The 22,745-nt window shown below is 41.9% G+C and overlaps 1 protein-coding gene across 5 annotated transcripts in view; it reads right to left on the bottom strand.

Moving 5' to 3' along the window:
• Positions 1 to 638: 638 nt before the first annotated feature.
• The window catches only part of LOC135091052 (RNA polymerase II elongation factor Ell-like), a 130,514-nt gene continuing 108,407 nt past the window's right edge, over positions 639 to 22,745 (bottom strand). For 3 of the 5 annotated variants that reach the window (XM_063988431.1, XM_063988480.1, XM_063988575.1), the window contains 8 exons: positions 11,387 to 11,505; positions 10,876 to 10,992; positions 9,633 to 9,905; positions 9,304 to 9,374; positions 8,968 to 9,124; positions 8,042 to 8,743; positions 7,522 to 7,693; positions 639 to 7,118 (listed from right to left, as the gene is read on the bottom strand). In XM_063988431.1, coding sequence (XP_063844501.1) covers positions 6,969 to 7,118; positions 7,522 to 7,693; positions 8,042 to 8,743; positions 8,968 to 9,124; positions 9,304 to 9,374; positions 9,633 to 9,905; positions 10,876 to 10,992; positions 11,387 to 11,505 — 1,761 coding nt within the window. In that variant the 3' untranslated portion in view covers positions 639 to 6,968. Of the gene's footprint in view, positions 7,119 to 7,521; positions 7,694 to 8,041; positions 8,744 to 8,967; positions 9,125 to 9,303; positions 9,375 to 9,632; positions 9,906 to 10,875; positions 10,993 to 11,386; positions 11,506 to 17,395; positions 17,586 to 22,616 lie in introns of all 5 variants that reach the window. The other 2 variants (XM_063988631.1, XM_063988688.1) reach the window with 2 other exon arrangements.

Genomic DNA, 22,745 nt, shown 5'->3' with positions numbered 1-22,745 from the left:
AACTATATATCAACGCCAGTTTTCCCTCAGACTTCCTCACTTCTCATAAGATCCCTGCATGTGTTATTCCACATGTTCCTTATAGCCCAAGCCTCATCTCCACTACCTTCATTTTACCTTCTTCCACAACATACATGTTTTAGCCCCAAAGTAAGCAGTTTGAATGTATCCCTCCTCCCTCGTGTCCTTTATTTTTTTACATCTATTCAGAGTGATTTATTTATAATCCCTATTAATTCACTCTCTCATGTCTCTTCATTCACTCTGCACTTCAGCACTACAGCTATTCCTGCATTCAGTAAACCAAAATGTGATTTTAAGTACTCAATTAAAATCTACTTCCCCATGACACCCTTCAAAATATTCCTTCTCCTACCATCTACTACCCCAATACATTTAATGACCTCACTTTACTTTTATTCATTGTTGACTTACTACCTTCTTCTATGCTCTTCTAAATTCCTTAACCAGCTGTTTCAATCCACTCTGAATCTACCATTAGTATAGTTACCAGGTTCCCTGTGAATTTAGCTGGAAACAGATAATGGAGAAAAGAATGATATCTACACACACACACACACACACACACACTCATCCTTATTGAGCATCTAAATATTAGCAGGATAGCAATACACAGATTTGCTGCATGCAATAATGATACTTTTTTTATTTATCATTTTCTTGTGTACACCACTCCTAGCAGAGGTTGTAGCTCTGGGCGGCCCTGCCCAGATGAGGCCCCGCCTGGGTCAGCGCGGCACAGACTGTAACTCTGGGTCGGGGTTCCTGCCCAGGACAATCACAGGATTACAAAATGGTTCATGATAAAAAAAAGGAAAAAAAAAACACAGGAACCCTTTGTAAAGAAATATCACAGGGTATACATATGGGCAAAAACTTACAGATAAATGCCAAGCACTAGTCGTCACAAGTATTATCATCAGCTTTGCGGAGTTTTTTTCCAATTCCTCACCACATGATGCACCTCAGGCAGGAGGCATCAGTCACAAACCACCAAGAAAACACTGGACGAGGCACTGCTTGTGGTAAAACTGCATCACTCTCCTTCAATTTTGCATAGACATTTGGTCTTATTAAAGTATTACTTAAATGGCATCTGCAATATTTGGCAGTGTTTGATGATTTTTAATACATGTATGAGATTGTTACCAAATAACTATTGAATTTTAGCTAACCATACATAAAAACTCCATAGGACTGCAAACTCCAAAATCAATGCCAGAAGACACTCAAAGAGCCATTTTGTTATTGGTTGATTGGCCTTCACTGAAGCCCTTGTCCACCAGCAGTTTGGCACCTCACATACAGTTTGGCTCTCGCATACAAAGTGTCTAGGAGGCAGAGTGGGCACAGCCTGCCACACATGTAGCCACAGACACATCCTGTCCATTCTTTCTCAACTTACTGTTCATCAGTCAGCTAGTAAACAAGGAAAATTTACTGAACAAAACATTACTTTTGGACGAGAACATATGGTCGGTAGTTCTTAAGTTTTGGACACAGCTGGGACCCGCAGCACATGGACAGTGGTCTACCACAGCTTCCTGCACCAGGAAAACATGGACCGCTGAAATTCCCCTCATTGGACACAAATGATATTGTCTGGACAAGGAATATTCCTTGCATTATGCACACATTTCTGCAGTCACTAAAGGAAACTGACACAGTAATTGCTAACACAACCATTCTTGGCTTTCACGTCATGAAAATTATAAAATTTTCCTAAGTAAAATAGAAGTGTCTAAACTGGAGAGAGAAAAAATCATTTATGTGAGTTCCAGTCATCAACTCAGAGATCCATGTTGCTAAGATCTTTCCTTTGATTATCTGTCAAACACCAGTTGGTAATGCGTTGTTAGCAGTGTGGAGTGAGCCTCCCCTGACCACCAGCACCCTTCCTTGCCACTCAAGCTAAACCTCAAACTCAAAATTATCTTCTTGGTTTAGTTCAAAGCAAACCAAAATAATTCAAATTAAATTAATACAAAATTAGTTTCTTGGAAAACAAAGCCATGAGGTAGGCAGGGCAGGTGTGCAGGGGCCTCCACCCACAGACAACTTGGACAATAATAATACTGTAGTGTGTGTGTGTAGCCACTGGTGATGCTGCTGTATAAGTATTAAGACCCATATATATGATAACACTATTTGCTAGTAGGCATCATAGCAGGGACAGCGAGCTGCAATGTGCAGAACTTATTTTTGGTATTTTGATATAATGTTACTTTTTATTTCAATTTTTCTTTTTCTTTCACACCAATACCCCACTTTCTGAATATTAACCCCTACATTATTTGCATATAAATTAAAGCAATAATAATTACAGTAACAATAATAATAAGCTAAAGAAAACTGTACAGGAATAGTGGAAGCATGGAGAGGCCTGGCCGGGCAGCGGTCGTCAACACTGGGACGCTGGGTGTGTCGTGCGGGCCTGGACCCACACTCTGTACAACCATTATATTACATTATGGACAATGTTATCATCATTCTGTTCATTATTATCCTGGGGGAAGGAAAAAATGGGGGGAATGCCTCCTTCACAAAGGCACAGTTTCTAGAGCATTAAGTTAAGGAAACTCCAAAATGATTGGTCAGAGCATGATGAAATTGGATCAAAGTATCTTCCAATGAAGCACTGAAGTCAACAAGAGTTTTGCTGCAAGTAAACAAAAATACTGCACAACTTTTGAAGTTAACCATGGGACCTTGTTGGTACTACTATGATGGCTGCTGACTCTCTCACCACTGAGCAGGGCTACTGTCACCAGGTTTCAGCAACCTTAATTAACACTGAAGAGACACAGGAATTCAATTTGTGAGAGGAAAAGAACTACATAAGCACTCAGGCCTTTGTCAGAGGCACTCTGCTGAATTATTACTGCTTGTCAAGAATCAGCAGGTGGCAGATTTTCTCTAACCAACCTGAACATGAGACAGTCAATGCTGGAGTGTCCTCTATCAGTCACTTAGCACATTCTGAGATCCACCTCAGATTTCAGGCTGTTGTCAAGATGCTGTTACAACACTATTGCTTCCAACGACTTCAACCATTCTTGCTTTTGTTCACCAAGCCACTGTGTATGAAGAGTGATCTCTTCTATGTATGAGCACTGACTACACAAAATGAAGAGCTCTCATTCTAATAACATACAATACTCTGACAAGTGCCCCCTCACACAGCTAATCTATGAACTTGAGCAAAACTTTTCAATTTTATTCTAAATATTTATACTTTGGTACCTGTGTCTATGAAAAAAAAAGAGGGTATGCTTGTGTCTTGTAAACACACATGAATGTTCACCTTACAATAATTACAATAGTAATGATATTTACATGTTGACCTGGACACACAACAAGACCCAACAACCCTACTTGAGTGGGAGAGCCTGTGGTGTACAGCATGATGACACCAGCCTTGTGGACACAGCAGTCCTTTGTGCACACTTTGCTCTCAGCCCTCGACCATCTCTATTCTAAGCTATCTCAACTGTGGTCACAGCAACAAACCACTTCCACAGTTTCAGCATCCTTTCATGGAATAAGAACAAGAAATTCACCCCTCCCCCAAAAAAGCTAAGAAATGTGTCAACAAGACTCAACTATTGTCAAAGGTCCTGTGTTAAGTATTGAATTAGTGTATATGGCACCTTATGATGGGTAGGCATTGAAAGTCCTTGTCAACAGATCTAAGGTCACCAGTCTTGTCAGAGGTCAGAAGAGTCATTCAATACACATTTCCTTTATTGTTCTACTGAGCAAATAAATATAGGATACCAGTTTCCTCCAACACAATGTGACATTCAACACCTTTCCTCCTTCACATGTAAGACCACCAAGAGGAGGAAATAGCAAAGCTCTTTCTAACACCAAAAATACTGAACAGGTCTTTTAGTCTAAAGAACTTTTGGCCAATCCCAGGATGTGACCATAAGCCAAGGTCACCTGTGTTTCAGCTAAGAGCACAGAGGCCTACTAACTGTGAGCAGACTGATTCTCTCTACAGCAATAGTGTGACTAGTATATGATAAACTATTGATGCCTTACTAGAGTATGACAACAATAATACAGTGGTAAGTATAAATTTTTAAAAGATTAAGAATGCAATCATGAAAATATCTGGATATAGCTAAAAAAAAAAAAAATAAATAAATAAAAAAAAAATAAAAATAAAAATGTCCTCAGCCAACCCACAAAGCATGAAGAACATGCTCAACACCTGGCACTAGGAATCAGACTGATAGCATGTGCATCAGATCTTGCTGTATGCTGATGAGGTTGCCTTTAGGAAATATCAATTTAGTGCTGCTCAGAAAAATATCATACAATTGTGACAATAAAATTGGCAAATAATGTGGATCAATTGTAATGCATGTAACAAGCTTTGAGGTAATGCATACAGCTGGAGCACTGTAAACCCAAGCCTCAGAGTGCCTTGAGGGGTTATCTCACTGCACTGTTCAGCCACAGTTGTGAACACAACATGATAGAGTGTGTTGGTAGCAAACTGCCACCTAAACTTTCTTCCTCATAAAACACAAGTGGAAGATGAAAACATTCTGTGCTTAATGTACGTAATGAGCAAAAAAGTTTTAGAGAAACACGAATGACATAACATTTACAGATTGACAAACATTTCCACTGGCTGCCTTGTCACATTACCTCTTCTATTCCTTCAGCTTTCAATAACAAGAATAAATAGTAGTTGATCTTTCATTTAAAAATTTTAACATTAGCATAAAAGCTGTCACTTTCTAAATGCATGGATAACAATATTTGTTCTGACTTATGCTACGTCATTGTGTATCTTTTCTTTGTTATTTAGAAAAGACAGAGCTATCTACATGCTTGAGCCAAATTCTTACTTTCTTCTGAAAATTTTAACACCATCATTACATTCTTCTCTTTCAAGTACGGCTCACTCATGATTGTGAAGAAAAGATTCGTACTTTGTTTTCCTAATTTGAAAATGTTAAACATGATATTCCTATCAAGATGTTTTCTTTTAATACCATTTTTTTCTGTGTATTTATTATGTACTATTATGCATCTAAAACAGATGTAAATCTGAATTTGGCATTATTAAAATTAGTCACCCTAAGTATGAGTATGAGGCAGTTTGGTATGAGTAAGGCTATGTTTACGTGTGCATCAATCATCTATACGAACATATCTGCATAAAAGGTGCTTTGGAATGAGGCCACATAAAATAGTGAAAAGCTGTGGGTCTGCACCACAAGGCATCACAACACTGACTTACAGGTCACGGCCCTCCAATCACGACACCACTTCAACACCTACCAACAAATTGCAATCCTACAGCAAACCAACATCATGCAACCATAATTTTCTCACAGATTCAGAAGCCATAACTGTACACTAAAAAACTATACTGTCAGTGAGCATGAGCAGATTGTGTTCTTAGATATTTTATAATTGTTCATTGTACAAACTAATTAACAAATTAACTCTCAATCAACCTCCATTTCTTTGTGCAAATAAGGGTAACAATTCTGAATTTCATTTATCCCATTGCACATTATTAAGTAGCTTTTCAAATACTATAAAAATTAACTATACCATGAATTAATGTGTCAATGGCTGAAATTCCTCCTGGTGGCACTTCACTTACTAGTTCATTACTGTAACAGGAAATACTCTGTCTTTTTGCTTATCCTAAAGTCCCTATTGTCATACTGTCAGTCAGCAGTCAAGTCACACGGGTGTCATTCTGTTCAAATTGAAGTAGGTAGTTTCCCCACTCCCCGCACGGGATGAGTGAGCATGTAACTGGCAAAAAGGCTGGGATATTTTTTCAAAAGGGTTGGCAAACCAAGCCTCATGTCCAAGGCTTGGCCCATTGAGCGAGCATCTAGTGCCCAAGTGAGCCTCTGCTGGTGGTGAGACAAGGAACACCTCCCACCATGCTGCAGGCTCAGTACTGACAGTACTGCAAAATATCACAATGTATTCCATTTTAGGGTCAGGCATGAGATACATCATCCCCACCCGACATTGTTCTGCAACCAATCAAATTGAATTATAGCCTACATATTTGGGGCAAATTCTCATGGAATGATATAAAATATACACTCATACAAAGTTATTGGGGGACTACTCTTGTCTGCAGCTGACTCAGTACTCTACTAAAATAGAATACTTTTATATTTTATACAATATATGTAACATCCAATGTTCACTTTATACAATATTGGCAGGTCTGGCATCAGTGTTGGGTGAGAGAGAATCTTATCTTGTAGATTCTCTTCTTGATACCCAGCATGACACTGGCTCTTGGTTGGCCTCCAGGCGGTCCATCTCCCACCCCAGGGAGGCCGACTTCTGCTTGCTGCCCCCACAACAAAGTTTCTGGTCACAAGTGGGAGGAATTAGGTGAGGGATGGGTTCTGAGGGGAGGGGGAGGGAGGCAGAACACAGCTGGAAGTATGGGGAGGGATGGGGGGAGCTCCTAAGAACACACCAAGTGCTCGCAACTGGCTTGTGCACACCAGGTGCTGGCTTCTGCAGACACACACACACAAACACACACACACGCGCATAAAAGCTTGTTTTAGTTGGCCGCGGTCTCTCTTTTCCTATGCCCAACCCATTTCTTTTCAAAATATGGGTGACCATGAAACTTAGGAAGGAGACTCATCTTGTGTCGTTCCAACTTAACAAGTCACACATGGGCCAAGTCTGGCTCCAGGTGCACAACACATAGTTAATGAAAAGTGTTTTCAGCTCTACTTCCTTAATTTCTATGCTGTATCACTGGAAGTCAAGATCTGGCCAAGTACTTTTTATCTTCCTTTTTTGCCATGAATGGTACCTTGAATGAAGGCTGAGGCACAGTTTGGTCTACACTGCAGGTCCCTCCCCCCCCTCCAGGACTGTGTGGGACCAGAGGGCCAGATGTGGGATGGGGCAGGGGTGGGGGACCGGTGCTAGGAATGAGTATTGGCATCATAATCTCTGACCAGCCTCTTGATATGGGTGAGCTTTTCATGCAAGTAGTTATACCTCTTCTTCTTCTTCTGGAAGTCATGATCTTGCTGAGTGGCTTCATACTGCCTCAGGATCCGGGATCGTATGGTCTGCAAGAGAGGAATTGTCAAGGCATCCATTCTAACACCCACAACCTGCCATTTAAGATGTAATACAGCATTTCTTGTGACAAAATACCAAGTCAAAATTGCAATCTTGACCTTCTCCTTCACAAAAACCTAAACCATAGCTCTGATTACAAAGAAGACAACAGACTTTAACAGTGTGTCAGAAAAATTATCACAGGAAATTAGTCCATCATCCTAATATGTCATCTTTAGTTCTTGACAAAAGAAAAAAAGTAAAGACTTAATGCATAATTCATCTACATGGTATTTTTATATTCTACATGAGTCATATTTCTGAAGATTATTACCAAACAATTTTAGATGATGGTATAGTTGAAAACAACTAACATACGTATGTGGAGATCAGACTATCAAGTACACTCACATTATACTCCTCGGAACCAAGAGTTTCATTCCTGAGCTGCTCCTCCAGGTCAGTGAAGGGTCTGGTCCGCTCCTCAATGAAGCTGTGTAAGTTAAGATACTCCTGATACTGACGATTGAAGTCTGCCTTGTATCTGCTCCGTTGATCAGAAGAGACTATGCTTGTGTAGTTCCTAGTGACAAAGAAAGATTGATGTCAAATGTGCAGTGACAGAAGATGCACTTTTGAAGAGGTGACATCTCTAAAGCTAAGCATGATCTAACTAACACTCTAACATGATCTACATGATCTACTAACATTCCCCACTCAACACCTGATTGGATGATGAGATCAGACCACATTAGCTAATTGTGATGAAAAGTTTGACATTATACCAGAGAAGTATGGAGATGGAGACATGCAACTGCAATATACATGCACATTTACACACACACACACACACACACACACACACACACACACACACACACACACATACACACACACACACACTAAGCAGCCACATGTAAAGAAGCCTCACCTTAAGTATGCTGGGGGTGAGTCTTCCCCACTGAGGCTGTCTGGAGAGGAGTTGGGAGGTGTGACATGGCCATTGGTCCTGGAGTGGTGGTTGGCATGGCCATTGGTAAGGTCATTGGTGACCCCATTGATGGGGGAGTGGCTACCTGAGGAATGGTGGTGATGGTTGTTATGGTGGGGATGGAGGCCATTGAGGTGATGGTGGGAATGAGGGGAGGATCCCTGGTTGAGGGGGGATGTAGAGGAAGGCTTTCTGGCAGGACTGGTGGTGATGGTGGCAGAGGTGGTGGATGCAGTGGTGATGGCATTGGCAGCCAGGTTGTTGGAGGTACCATTGGTGAGGGTGCCACGGCTGCCACTGTCTCGATGGTTGTGATGATGATTGTTGTGGCGGCCATTCCTCGCCTCCTGCCGGTGCTCTAGGACGGAGCTCGGCGTGGTGGACTTTGGTTTGCTGGACGCCCAGGAGTCAGAATGAGGCTCAGATTTAACCTCATTGCTCGCAGGGAAGGACTCATCGTTTCTCCTGAAGGACTTGGACGAACCGTTCCAGCGTCCTCCTCGGGGCCTCTTGGCAGTGGGATCAAGTTGCTCCTCATGGGGCCGCTTGACTCCCTGAGGCTCTGAGGAGGGGGACAGGGGTGGGGCTGAGGTGGGAGAGTGGTTGCTGTCACTGGCAGACAGTATCTGCTGGGGCTTCTTCCTGTAATTTAAAACAGAATTATTAAGACAAAAGGAGTTTTATCTTATCTCACTAATACTAATCAAAATATCAAGGATTTTTTGTTGGATTACAACTAAATTTCTGAGTCCATATGTACAAGTACCTGTATTACTAAAGAAATTCTTTATGGAAAATGTGTTAGGTTATACATCTGAAATAAAAGTACAGAAATATGTATGAGTCATCACTGTAGGGTACATCACCTTTTGACTGCCTCCTTTTCCTTTTCCGTGTAGAAAGGCCAGTCCTCAAGCACTTCACTCCACAAGTGTCGGGACAAGTGGTGCAAGTTTTCCTTCACCTGTGACACGCTCAACAACACACTGTTCATTTGTCGTCGGTCTTTTTCCTTGATTCCATCTGTAACAGTTGTGGATGACAAATTAAATGCAATGTTACTTTGTCTTATTCCAATCATAAATGTTTCAGACAAGTCCACATCCTGTCCTAACAGTTGTCAAAACAATACTACAAATTTTCCAAATAATTTTTCTATTTGTATTAGAATTATACAGCTCCAGGTAAAAAGCAGCACCCACCACTGTGCAGCCGGTTGATGAGCTCAAGCTTTTTGTAATTCTTGACAGCAAGGAGTTGGATGATTCTCTCCCTGTGAATAAAGTTGTTTATATAAAAAGAAAACCTAACCTCATGATTTAAAGGAATTCAGCCTATATATGACTTACTTTTTGTAAAATCTCTATATAATAGTTTGTTTACCATCTGCCCTCTAAAGATTTCCAGAGCCACTATAGCTAAATAAAAGGCCTTTCATGACCAAGCAAATCATTCCAGCTGACATTAACGCTTAAAATGTTTACAAGAGTTAAAATCTCCTAGGAGCAACCATTCACTCCCCACCACACACCTCAGGGGTCTCCGCACCAAGTCAGGGTTGCTGTTTCTACCATTGACATTTGGGGGAGGGGGAGGTGGGGGCTTGCTTGTGTTTGAAGGGGGTCCTGTGGTGCCTCCACTCTGGTGCCGGTGGGGGGAGGTGGAGTTGTTGGAGCTGAACTTGGAGGAAATCTGCTCCCCCATTATATCCTTCTTCTTGTGAGGTGCCACCATGTTCATCTTGCCATGCGATGGCCGCTGCCTCACAAAGGGGTTAGCAGCAGCATTGGTTACTTCCTTTACACTGTAATAACAAAAGACATATAAATATAACACATTCTTCATTAAATGGCACATAAAATTCCCATCTGTAAATTTTTAAGATTGCATGATGCTTGGATATTGCTAAAATTAGAGATTTGTATTTTCCTATCACAGCAAGCACTTTTTTGATCCTTGATGCTGTGGTGCTACATATCCACTGTAATCACTCACCATCAAAAGAAGATAAACAATTGATGCACTAACAAAATGTTTCTATAAGGAATCTTAATCTCAAATTCAAGAAAGATTACAAGTCAGATTACAAATTCATTTTCCTTCTTTAATGCTGCATGGGGCTACATCACCATCTCTGAAAACTTATTAATACCTAGATGCATTTCAACAACATGGCTCTAAAATAACATGCTCTACTCATAGTTCAGAATTAGAAAAACAAAAATTATTGTAAATGTGTGAGAAAAATTAATGGGGAAAGTGATACAAATGTTTACCATGTCTGATTAAAAAAAAAAATGTGAAGTGATTGGTGGATGTGGCAAACAGGTGCACCCAAGGATGGTTTGGTTGTCTGGAGAGGAAGGGGTAGAATGTGATGATAGTACTAGAATGGAAGACCATCAGAAAGCTACAATGTTCAGAAAGAGAAAGGATGGGAGAGTGAAAGGTCTAGCAATGGTAAAAGTGGGCAGTGCAGACATGAACTCATAGATTCACTCATAATGCCACCTTTCCACCAAGCACTCTATTTAAAGAGGAAGTAACAGCAAGAGAGTCCATACTTGTACTTTTTAGAGATACACTTATTACTCATAACAAGGTTGTTATCCCTCCCTCACAAAATTGGACCAATATCACCCAACCATTAATTTTCACCTGCATGGTGTTTTTGACTGCTCAAATAAATGTATAAAGAATATAAACTTTTACTGACGTAAATTACCTGTCTGTGAAATCACAATACAATGACAATAAAACAGTTTGAAGCTAACCAGTTCATTTTGCCCTGCTTCTGCGCGTTCTCCATACTCTTCCGGGTCTTCTCGTAGGTGTCATCCTTTGCATGGATCCACAGTCTGGCCACCATGGGGCCAAGGGACTCCAGGGCTCTGTGGAGAAAATGGAATTAAGTTTCATATCCTGGATGCTTGCTGTCTTTGAGTCAACTTTCACCTGCTCCAAGGACCTGCTGCTGTGCCTGCCTCAGAATATTTTACGTTAGGCTCACATCCTTATTTTATACAGAAGCTTTTAGCTAATCTTAGATTTGCTTTTCTTAAACAGTAACTTATCTTTGACAATGAAATTTAAATTAGAAAAAAACAAAATCATAAGTACTTTACCAATAAAAAGATCCATGCTTTCAATTATTAACCACTTCCTGTTTTATAAATTTAGCTATCAAGATTTCACCAATTTCAGCACTCTGCCATCCATACTGAGGGACATTATTACAGCTACAAGGAACAGAACAATTTGAAGCCACCATGGGCAGTGCAGTACCTGGGGCTGAGCTGCTTGATGAACTCAAAGCTTCCCTGGGGCCCACCACTTTCCTGGATGGGCTGAAAGGTGAAGGAGAACTTGGAGGTACCATTGTTGCGGCAGGGAATGATGATCTCCTGTAGAAGGGAAAGTTCCTTGTTAATGGGTGCAACAGGTTCTGATGTGCTGCTGTGTGCGTGTATTATTTACTTGGCTATATTTGCTAAGCTGTAGGTAAATACAACCAGGTAACTGCGTGTGTGTGTGTGTGTGTGTGTGTGTGTGTGTGTGTGTGTGTGTGTGTGTGTGTGTGTGTGTGTGTGTGTGTGTGTGTGTGTGTGTGTGTTCTTAAGTAATCTGTTAGCTGCATGTCTTGTTTCAATCTCAGAGTGGTGTTATGGATTCCCTTGTATTACTTCATTCATCAAGGTTCCCTCTTTAATGTTCCCGAATTTCATACCACCAACCCACTCTCCCTCACTGCCTCTCCCCTGCCCAGGCATGCCACATCCCTCATTATCAACCCTCACTTCCTCCTCTCCTTTACTTTCTGTACCTCAGTTTTACATTTTTTTTTTTTCATGTAAATAAAAAATAGACATGAAAAGGTATACTTAACTCACGACAATTATTGTCCTTCCCCTTCACTTGCTGTGCTATAGCAGTATATACCAGTAGTGACACTAGATGATGATGTTATTATTATTATTATTATTTTTATCATTATTATTAATAGTAGTAGTATTAGTTGTAGTAGCAATAGTAGTAGTAGTAGTAGTAGTAGTAGTAGTAGTAGTAGTAGTAGTAGTAGTAGTAGTAGTAGTAGTAGTAGTAGTAGTAGTAGTATAACAAAACAATGAAAAAAAATTATAATATATATATATATATATATATATATATATATATATATATATATATATATATATATATATATATATATATATATATATATATATATATATATATACTTGTGATAAGTGTGTGTGTGTGTGTGTGTGTGTTAGCCAGGTCCAGGGAGGCCACACACCTGTCGGACCGGTTTGGTCACCGTTCCCCGCCTCAAGCTAATCAAGCCACTACGGCCTTCGTGGTGGTGAGGGTGGTGAGGATGGTGAGGTGGTGATAGAAGGCACTCAATACGAGGCCTGGGAGTGAGTGAGTATGGAGGAAGGGAGAGTAGGAGGTCGTCAGAAGTTTGTGGCAGAGGATTGGTGTGGAGGAGTGAAGGGAGGGGGATTGAAGCAGTGCCGGGGGATGTGGGTCACCACTTTCATTGGCCACCATTCATGGGGAACGCCACCGCACCACTGTAATAGCCAGCCCCTTACACACACACACACACACACACACACATGGGAGGGGGGAGTGAATTGAGGGAAGGGAGATGCTGAGGGGGTGTCCTTCAGTTGTGACCCCTTGACCCCCCCGCCCCCCCATCTCCTTGGCGGGGCTGGGGCGCCAAGAAAGCCGAGAGGGTCTGTCGAGTGTCGACACTAAATAAGACCCATCCGGCCCCCTCCCTTCCGCCCCCCCCCCCCCCCCGCCGCCCACTAGTCCACCGCCACGACGGAGGGTCACTAATCGCTCCCCACTCCCTTCCCGCCTTCCAAACAACACTGTGTGTGTGTGTGTGTGTGTGTGTGTGTGTGTGTGTGTGTAAAGTATACCGGGAATAACATTAAATGGTGTAATAAAATACATTTCCTTTTCTAAAATTTATTTTATTTTCTTCACTTTCCACAACAAGAGAAAAAGAATTGCAGCAGAGCGGCGAGACGCAGTCAGCGTGGCCCCAGCACGGCAGGCAAGGCCACGCTGAGGCCTTACAGTGCAGACTTGTACTGCCTCTAAAATGTACCTTACACTGACTGCAAGCCGCCTGCACCACACATCTCAGCAGGTTACAGGCAGCCTACACCTCAGTGCTTCGGCAAGATACAAGATACAGGTGGCCTTACCCTACGCCTACAATGTCTCCAACACAGCACTCGTGGCGGAAGTGTCTCAGCCATACGGAGCCTCTGTGCACACACACACACACACACACACACACACACACACACACACACACTACAGGGAAGAAAAGGACGCTGAGGGGAGAGTCCTGGGGAAGTAAGTGTATGGGGACGAGATTCTGAGGGCTAGGCAGGGGACGGATCAGCTGGGGACTAGGAGCTGGGGATTGGTGTCAGTGGAGCGCTTCCTGTAGCACCTCCCCACTTCTCTCACTCCCAGCGAGGTCTACACCAGGGTTGCCAAGTCTTGAAAAGCAGGCATTACCAAACTCGACAACAATTACCAAATTCGTTATTTCATTGCCATTTTTTTTAATTGTTACGAATTGTAAATCCTAGGTACATATAAGTTACACGAATAATGTTAGTTACAATTATTAATTACTTTGGTACATGAACAAAATTTAATATATAATATATATATATATATATATATATATATATATATATATATATATATATATATATATATATATATATATATATATATATATATATATAATGGTGACTAGGATAAGAAAATTGTGATAAGAAATAAACTTACTGTGAGAGGCCAGGTGACAGATTAGTTGGTGACTGGGTACAGGCAAGAATTGGGGATTATTCGTATAGAGCATCACGTGCATCATCCTTACTGCCCTGACAATCTTCGACTTCTTGCATGTTCGTACATATCAACATTGAATTTGTCTAACATGCCTTTTGTAATTATTATGTCCTTGCAACATATTCCTGACATAATTATGGTTGTGCGTATCCTCAAAATAGCCTCCAACATCTTAAGTTTCAATCGATTTCGCACCTTAGTCTTCACAGCATTAACATAGGAAAAAATCCTCTCAACAACTGCGTTGCTTACTGGTGTTGTCAAAGCTGCCAAAGCATATCCGGTTAGGGCTTCATAAGGCTTTCGACCTCCTTCGTATTTCTTTATTAAAGCTCAAAAGTGAACTGGATCTTCTGCGATTCCAGAGCTGAAGACTTCATTATTCCAGGGATGAAAAAAAATTTTCGGTATTGTTCTTCAAAAAGTTCTAGAAAGTCTTCTTGGAGATGAGGAAATGGAAGCTCGTTAAATTTTGGTCTGTTTAACTGGGTAAGGACATTGTGTGGGGATAACTTGCTTAATCTGTCAAACAGGCCTCTATTATCTAGTAGCCTCATCTTGACTTGAGACACCAGTTCAACAAGCATTTCCTGGCACCGTTGCTGTATGGTTTGAAGACGTGAGGCCGTCTTCTTACCGGAAACAAGCCTGTTGCATTCCATGGAAACTTGGCTCCAAATTAACTTTTATTCAGTGCTTTGCTCACTATAGACCCTCTGCTGTGAAGAGATTTATAATGTACATCTAATTCACGAAGCAATGAGGATGGACTGGCATTATTAGACTGGAAGAGTGCCTTCACCCTTTCAAATTCTGTTACCAGGGGTGAACTGAAGGCGAAGTACAAGTAGTTGGAGTCATTGTAGAACATTTCCCACAAAAGACGAGCCTTATACCTTACATCCTGTGCTCCATGGATGCTGGTACACTGAAAATAAGCTCTCAGTTCCATCCAGTTGACTAAATGTTGAATATCACTTTTCCCCTGACTAGCCATCGTGTTGTGGAAAGGATAAGAAATGGAAGGGAAATACCATGCCTTTCTTCACCAATATTTATGATCTCAAACATCTTGTACATCTCACGCCTTAATGTACTTTCTCTGAACCACTTTGGTACTTCTTGTAACATGAAACCAAGGTTAAAGGGAAGTTTATCAAATTCCTTTTGTATGCATAAAGCTAAACTATGGCAAGTGCACTGCATTTTAATGCAATGTGGAGCCTGTACCTTAATGCTTTCCCCGATCATGTTGCTGGCGCCATCACTCGAGAACCCAGTGCAGTTTTCAATGGCAATACCACACTTGGGCAAGAGATCACTAGTTGCTTTAAATAAAGCTTCACCTGTGGCCTCAGTAATGGCTACCAGCCCTAAAAAAAGCAGATACTACCTCGTTTACTGTTTCATCAAAAAATCTTAAACACACACATATGTTCTTGTCTGTAGATATGTCAGTGGACTCAACTAGAATACAGTAATACTTAGCATTTATCACTCTCATGTAAATCCTCCTCAAGGCTTGGTGAAACAACACTGGTAATTAGCAATGAACATTTGGTACGAAGTCTTAAATTTGCAAACTTCCAGCACTACTATTTTCCTTTATTATTTCACTAAAGTGATCTATACACATAACAGGAACATGACAACTTACTACATCTGCTGACAACAAAATTTTCTTGAGAGATCCACTGTGCTGAAGATTTTGTCTACCTGTCTGAGACATATTTGCTCTCGTTGATGAAACTACACAAACCCATTGTTTATGATCTTTCGATTCTGCATACACATTGATTGTGGCCTTTCGTGGTTGCAGATTTTTTATTACGCACTTGACTAAAGGCATATTGTGTTTAGTAACCCATGGGTACTCATTTTCCCACGCACTGAGATATGTTCTTGTAGAGTTATATGCACCTTTCCATTTAAATATATCGTATCACCAACGTTAGACCTCCAGGAGGTAAATCACGAACACCATACGATGGCAGGATTAAGACTAACTCGATGAACTGCCAGGCGCCAGACTTAGCAATAAATGATGTTACTGATCCCCTTACGAAACCAGTACAGGAGCTGGTCGTCTAGCGTCTACTATCAACCTCTTTACGAAAACTGGACACGATCAATACGTAAGGGTCTACTATGATTATTTGATGGATACGTCCAGTTTTCGTTGATCCATTCCTCTTTCAGTTGTGTGTATATATATATATATATATATATATATATATATATATATATATATATATATATATATATATATATATATATATATATATATATATATATATATATATATATATATTACCAGATTGTAGCCAATCTGGTAATGAAAATTGCCAGTTTGTAACCCTGGTCTACACAACGGCGCTCTCTCTCTCTGTCTCTCTCTCTCATGCCTGGTCAAATTACTTACTGCCGCCTGCCGTCCTCCTGCTTCTTTACTGGTTTTGACGATGTTCAGAATTAAATTCTCTCTCATACTAGAAAGCTACAGTTGGAGTAAACTGATAACCTCGTCATACGTTAACAAGCCTCATTATTACTTGTGGTTCATGCGTTATAAACTGATAACCTCATCAAAAGGTAACAAGCCTCATGGTTACCCGTGTTTCATGTGTTAGAGTGTTCCTGTGCATGACTGCTTATGATGTAATTATTTATGTGACACAAGAGGCAAGGGAGAAGGATGAATTAATTAATGGGCGAATAGATGATAAATGAAGAAAAGTTCAGATTGGATTATTTAGTAGAAGTTTATTACTTCTATTATTATCATTACTACTACTACTACTACTACTACTACTAATGTTGTTCTGGCACTATTAGCGGTCGCGTCCTTTGGCACAGCGCTGCATGACATAATACTAACCCACGCAATGACCGTCATGCAATACCTATCAATCCACACTTCCAACATTTCGGGATTACGTTCTGCAGTTGCATCATACGCAGGTGTAATGATACAATAGAGATCAATGCGTCTTTGTTTAAAGGGACGAGCAGCGTGACATGGGGATTACATTAACCTCCGTCCTGGAAATGCTAACTTTTTTATTAAGGGAGCGGTAATTTTAGCAGACTTTACTTAAGTATTTTTTTTCCCTGGCTTATGTTCCATTCTGTGATAAATAAATGTAATACAGTCCATATATGAACAGCTATGAAGCACCCGGAAATTGAACGAATAAGGAAAAGCAAGAATATTAATATAAACAAAGAAATACGTAAAAATTCAATAAGTAAATGCTACTACTACTACTACTACTACTACGACTACTACTACTACTACTAAAGATAACAAGCGAGCCACAGTAACTTCCCACACGCAGGTACAGTACAGTCGGGGTCAGAAGTCAGGTAACGTGCCACACTCCCTTCCACTGCTCGGTGCTTTACCTTCACTCCCAAGTCCTCCAGTCAGCTGGCAATCTTGAGGTTATCAGGTCTTACTGGGAGACTGTCGGCGGATCAGACATGGGATAAAAGTAGGAAAGTCTTTGGCAGGAAGTGCGTCATGTTTTTTTCTTTCTGGGCGTGACTGCAAGGGACCCGTCACTCAGGTGGTCTTGTTATCATACTCCATGCTCTGTTTTTGTAAAGGATCGATGTTTCTGTTTATTTACTGAGTGCGGAACGAATGTTGTGCCTAGTGAATATTTATATTTATTTATCTATCTGTCTACATATATATCTGTGTATCGATTTTTATGTGTCGACCTTTCTTCTTATTTATTTAGTTGTCTATCTGTATACCCACCTTATTTATCTGCATTATATATGTGTGTATGTATATTTATATCCATTGATCTTTCTTTATTCCTCAAACGTTCATTATCTTTTTTTTTTTTTACATTAACAAGCTGATTTGCACTGCCACGAGAAAAAAAAAAATCAATAAACAAAATAACAAATACACATTCACCACACCAATGGTCACAGGAAGGAAGCGCCTCCACAGGGACAGGATATACCATCACCATAAAGAAAATAACTTTTGCCAAAATATACCAATTATTGTTAAGTGAACATCAAATCCTGCGTGAATAAGAATATTACAAGAACTCTTTTTCACTTGCCTCATCCTCCTTCGTGTGTGTGTGTGTGTGTGTGTGTGTGTGTGTGTGTGTGTGTGTGTGTGTGTGTGTGTGTGTGTGTGTGTGTGTGTGTGTGTGTTTACGTAGTTGGAACATACATGATCTTAACTGTACAAATGTGGTTTAGTTTTAATTGTAATATTTTTCAATTTCTTTTCCTTAGTTGAGGTGTGTACTGTAGCAAACGACCACGTGCTATCACATCTGCTAGTTCATTCAGAATATCTATACACATAACAAACTACCCATTTTAGTGTTATGCAATTCAAACACTTTTACCTTCTCTCTCTCTCTCTCTCTCTCTCTCTCTCTCTCTCTCTCTCTCTCTCTCTCTCTCTCTCTCTCTCTCTCTCTCTCTCAACTCGTGCTCTCAAAAATTAATCTACTTCCCTGGATTATTAGTATATAGCTTTATTTCTTCACATTTGCTTATTAAATATACAAATTTCTCTCTCTCTCTCTCTCTCTCTCTCTCTCTCTCTCTCTCTCTCTCTCTCTCTCTCTCTCTCTCTCTCTCTGGCAGGTCCATTTTTCACTTTTCCTCATAAGTTAGGTTTCCCAACTCTTGCACAATCTCTGCTGCTATTCTCTGTATTCTTTCTAATCTTCTTATGTCTGCTCTTGTTTCTCCTCTTTGTGTGTGTGTGTGTGTGTGTGTGTGTGTGTGTGTGTGTGTGTGTGTGTGTGTGTGTGTGTGTGTGTGTGTGTGTGTGTGTGTGTGTGTTTCTTTTTCTGCTTCACGTTACCTACGTTGTCAGATATCATAGTTTCTGGTAATACACGAATAAAAAGAACGATGGAAAGGCTAAGAATAACGATGAAAATACAACGCTGCATTTTGAAATATAGACGTGTTTCGTTCAGGATAAGATGGTGATATTATTATTATTATTATTATTATTATTAGTAGTAGTAGTAGTAGTAGTAGTAGTAGTAGTAGGAGTGTTGGTGGTGGTGGTGGTCTTAGTTGTTACTGTTAATGTGGTGTCATCATCCTTATCTTCATTATTGACACAGACAGGGACTTCTTTTAAACACAGGAGCCAACCGTCTAATGACTCACTAACTTTTTTTTTCTTAGAAACACACACACACACACACACACACACACACACACACACACACACACACAAGGAGGAGGAGGAAAAACCCAATATAAAACAGTCTCGAGTAAAGAGGTTTTTATCAGACGAAAGAAGAACGTGATGCACTCAAACATTAATGATAGCAGAGATGATAATGACCAAGATATGAGAGAGAGAGAGAGAGAGAGAGAGAGAGAGAGAGAGAGAGAGAGAGAGAGAGAGAGAGAGAGAGAGAGAGAGAGAGAGAGAGAGAGAGAGAGAGAATAAGGAGGAGGGAAGAAGAGAGGACAGGTAGCAGGTAAAACGCAAAGACAACAATGCAGGTGATGGGTGAAGGATGAGAATACAGGAGAGGTAGCGACAGGTAAGGCAGGACAAGGCTCAAGGATGGCATAGTGCAGAAGATTTACACCCTACTACTACTACAACTGCAACTACAACTATTACTACTACTATTACTACTGCTTCTACTACTGGCGCTGCTACATTCATTACATTAGGTAAGGTGTAGGCAGGTGTGGTTGAGACATGTGTGAAGCGAGGACGACAAGGACGTCTTTAAATGTTTATCTCTTTGGTACGGAACTGACATGTAGGTGTGCTAGGACTGACAAGTTTGATATACAGGTGTACGTGTGTGTGTGTGTGTGTGTGTGTGTGTGTGTGTGTGTGTGTGTGTGTGTGTGTGTGTGTGTGTGACGCAACAACTAGGGCGGTGTAGACTGTAGACGAAGCAAGGACAGGCAGAGATGAGTGAAGAAAGGACGTGTGTGGACAGTGAAGGCAGGTAGACAGCGTGGACACTACAGGAGGGGCCAGAGGTGGGGCAGGAGGAAGGAAGAGAGAGAGAGAGGAGGAGAGGGAAAGAGGAGAAGGAGAGGTGGGGGGGGTTATGTTGTAAGGTGACCCCAGGCGCCGGCTTGGAGACGTGGGGCGAGACACACACACACACACACACACACACACACACACACACACACACACACACACACACACACGTTTCCTTCTCTGACCGCTACCAGTCCTCCCGTCACAATATTATCCCCACTCCTCCCTTCCCTCCTTACACCAAACCCTCCCTCTAATAAACCACTATATAGCGTACGCCACCCCACTAGTCACCAAACTCAGCCTTCCATTTTCTAACTCCCTCTTCACACACCTCACACCTTCCTTGCCACACCCCGTCACCCACACCACCACACACCACACGAGTACCGGCCCCTCACATAACCTCCCGCCCTGGCAACAAGCGCCGCTCACTCTCGCACGTCACGCCTCGTCATTACAAAGAGGACAGTATCAGGTGGACCCAAAGTATACAGGGCACAGCGGAGGCCTGGACTAACTCGCATAAAATTACATTAGCGGTGTCAGGAGTGTCAGGAGTGTGTTGTGGCGGTGTGGAGGAACAATGGGTCGTGGGGCGGCAGTTGCAGCAGCAGCAGCAGCACTTGCGGGCAGACGTCACAACAAAGCTACCCTATGTAAATAGACTATTGTGGAAACTTTCCCCATCTTTCCTTCCTCCACAACCTTTCCTGTCGCGTGTGTGTGTGTGTGTGTGTGTGTGTGTGTGTGTGTGTGTGTGTGTGTGTAAATATGACACTTTACACTTCAAATAGCACAGATCCGGGCAGAGTGAGTTGTAAAAGATTCAGGAGTACCGGTAATTTTTTAACCTTCGGCGAAAAAAAAAACGAAAAAAAAAAAACGACATACAAAGCATTAAGTTGCAAGAGTAATAGTAGCGCTGGTTACCCTTAGTCAACTAGCCCTTATCTCGATGATGTCATGTAGCTTTGGTTTGATCATCGATTAAACTGATTCGTCAACATCAAGACAGAAAAGCATGTCGAAAGACGGATGTTTAATCAGCCAAATTTGCATTGCCTAGAAAGGTGGAGGTTACTGGATGAGCTGCGCGAGTCTGTCGTGCCAAGGTGAGGAGTGTCTACAGTAAACGAGGAAGATAACAGTGACATGGACGTTTGGACTGAAGGGGCGGATAACTACGAATCACGTCAGAAATGGGACTGGAGACGAGAGGCACAGTGTTGACACCCGGTGGGCCACGACAGGAAGCCCACAACGGATGCTGACCGAATGTACTTTATAAATAAAGACTGATGGTGTATAACTTGTGCAGGATTTGCCTTGTGAAGAACACACACACACGCACACACACACACTACATAATAATCCTTTGTAATTGGTTGCAAACAACGAAACTCAATGTTGAGTGTTTATAATTATCATGCCGTGATAAACGATAAAACGATAAGACAACGTAAGAACACACACACACACACACACACACAGAGAGAGAGAGAGAGAGAGAGAGAGAGAGAGAGAGAGAGAGAGAGAGAGAGAGAGAGTACTAAGGGCACACGTGTGCACACATCTACATGACAATGAACAGATTTTCTGCAAGCTTGTGTCCGCCACTTGGCGCTAGGCCTCGGTGCCTTGGACACATCCTCCATCATAATGCCTTATTTTCGCCGCCAAAACATCTAAAATATTGATCACTCCATAGTTATGCATCAATAATAACAATTAGTTATAAAGGCAAATCCCAATTACAGCACCCTTCACGGGCCTAGTATAGGGCTGCAGGCGGCAGGAGGAGACGGCACGCCCGCGCCCACCGGGCACCGATCTTGTTATCCTCGGGTCCAGCGAGGCCAAGCGTTGCCACACACTAACTTTCTATCTTGATCGTTTGGTTAGTCTTCGTCTCGGCCTTTGATTTCCGGGCTGTTAATGGGGCTTTAATGAGAGCAAGAATGTAATACGTGAGGTGCGGGGCTGGTGGCTGGCTGGCAGCTGCTGGCGACAGTGAAACAAGCTGTGTGGCAACAATGGAGGCGGCACTAGTGCGACTGAAGTCTTTATTCTCTGGGTCAGCAAGAACTACACTCGGTTGCCAACGGGGATTATACAGGCCTCCTACTCCTCTTCCTGTTATTCACCTCAGAGGCCCAAGCAGCTCCTCGCCTGCTCCACGCTGCCTCTCCTAAGCGGGCTGTGGGGACGTCGCCGGCCACACGGTGAAGCACTCGTCGAGGCGACGCCTATTTCCGCGCACCTCCAAGGAACGGCATATATGAGGATTATTTCGCCCAATGGAATGTTTTGGCAAGGGTGGACGAGACCAATATAGGCGCACCGCAATTCCTGGCAAGCGCAGATTTCCCTTCTCCCCGCCACCCGCGCCCCGGCTTACTCAACCTGGGATGCAGGGCAGCCACCGATTACTCGTTTCGATGTGACATGACTGGAAACCTTACCATGCCCCGTTACCTCAGCCACACCCTTCCCTACCTTTGTTAACCGAGACAAGCACCTCGCCCTCCTACTACCTCCCTGTTTACAAAATCAGCATAATCATCCCTTAGGCAGTCTGGCTCAGGCTTCAACTCAGCTGTGACAAACCTGCTGACTCACGCCTCGCTCCGCCAGTTGTAAAATTTGAAAACTGTTCCACAATCACCAGGCGCAAAACTGTCGATCCAGCATCACCTGCCGGGAGCTCATGGAGTGGAGATGACAGCCGTGCCAGCA

This window comes from Scylla paramamosain, chromosome 1 (genome assembly GCF_035594125.1).
Source record: "Scylla paramamosain isolate STU-SP2022 chromosome 1, ASM3559412v1, whole genome shotgun sequence".
Taxonomy (NCBI): domain Eukaryota; kingdom Metazoa; phylum Arthropoda; class Malacostraca; order Decapoda; family Portunidae; genus Scylla; species Scylla paramamosain.
The sequence above is the reverse complement of the archived record's forward strand: the minus strand, read 5'-3'. Positions and strand labels throughout refer to the sequence as shown.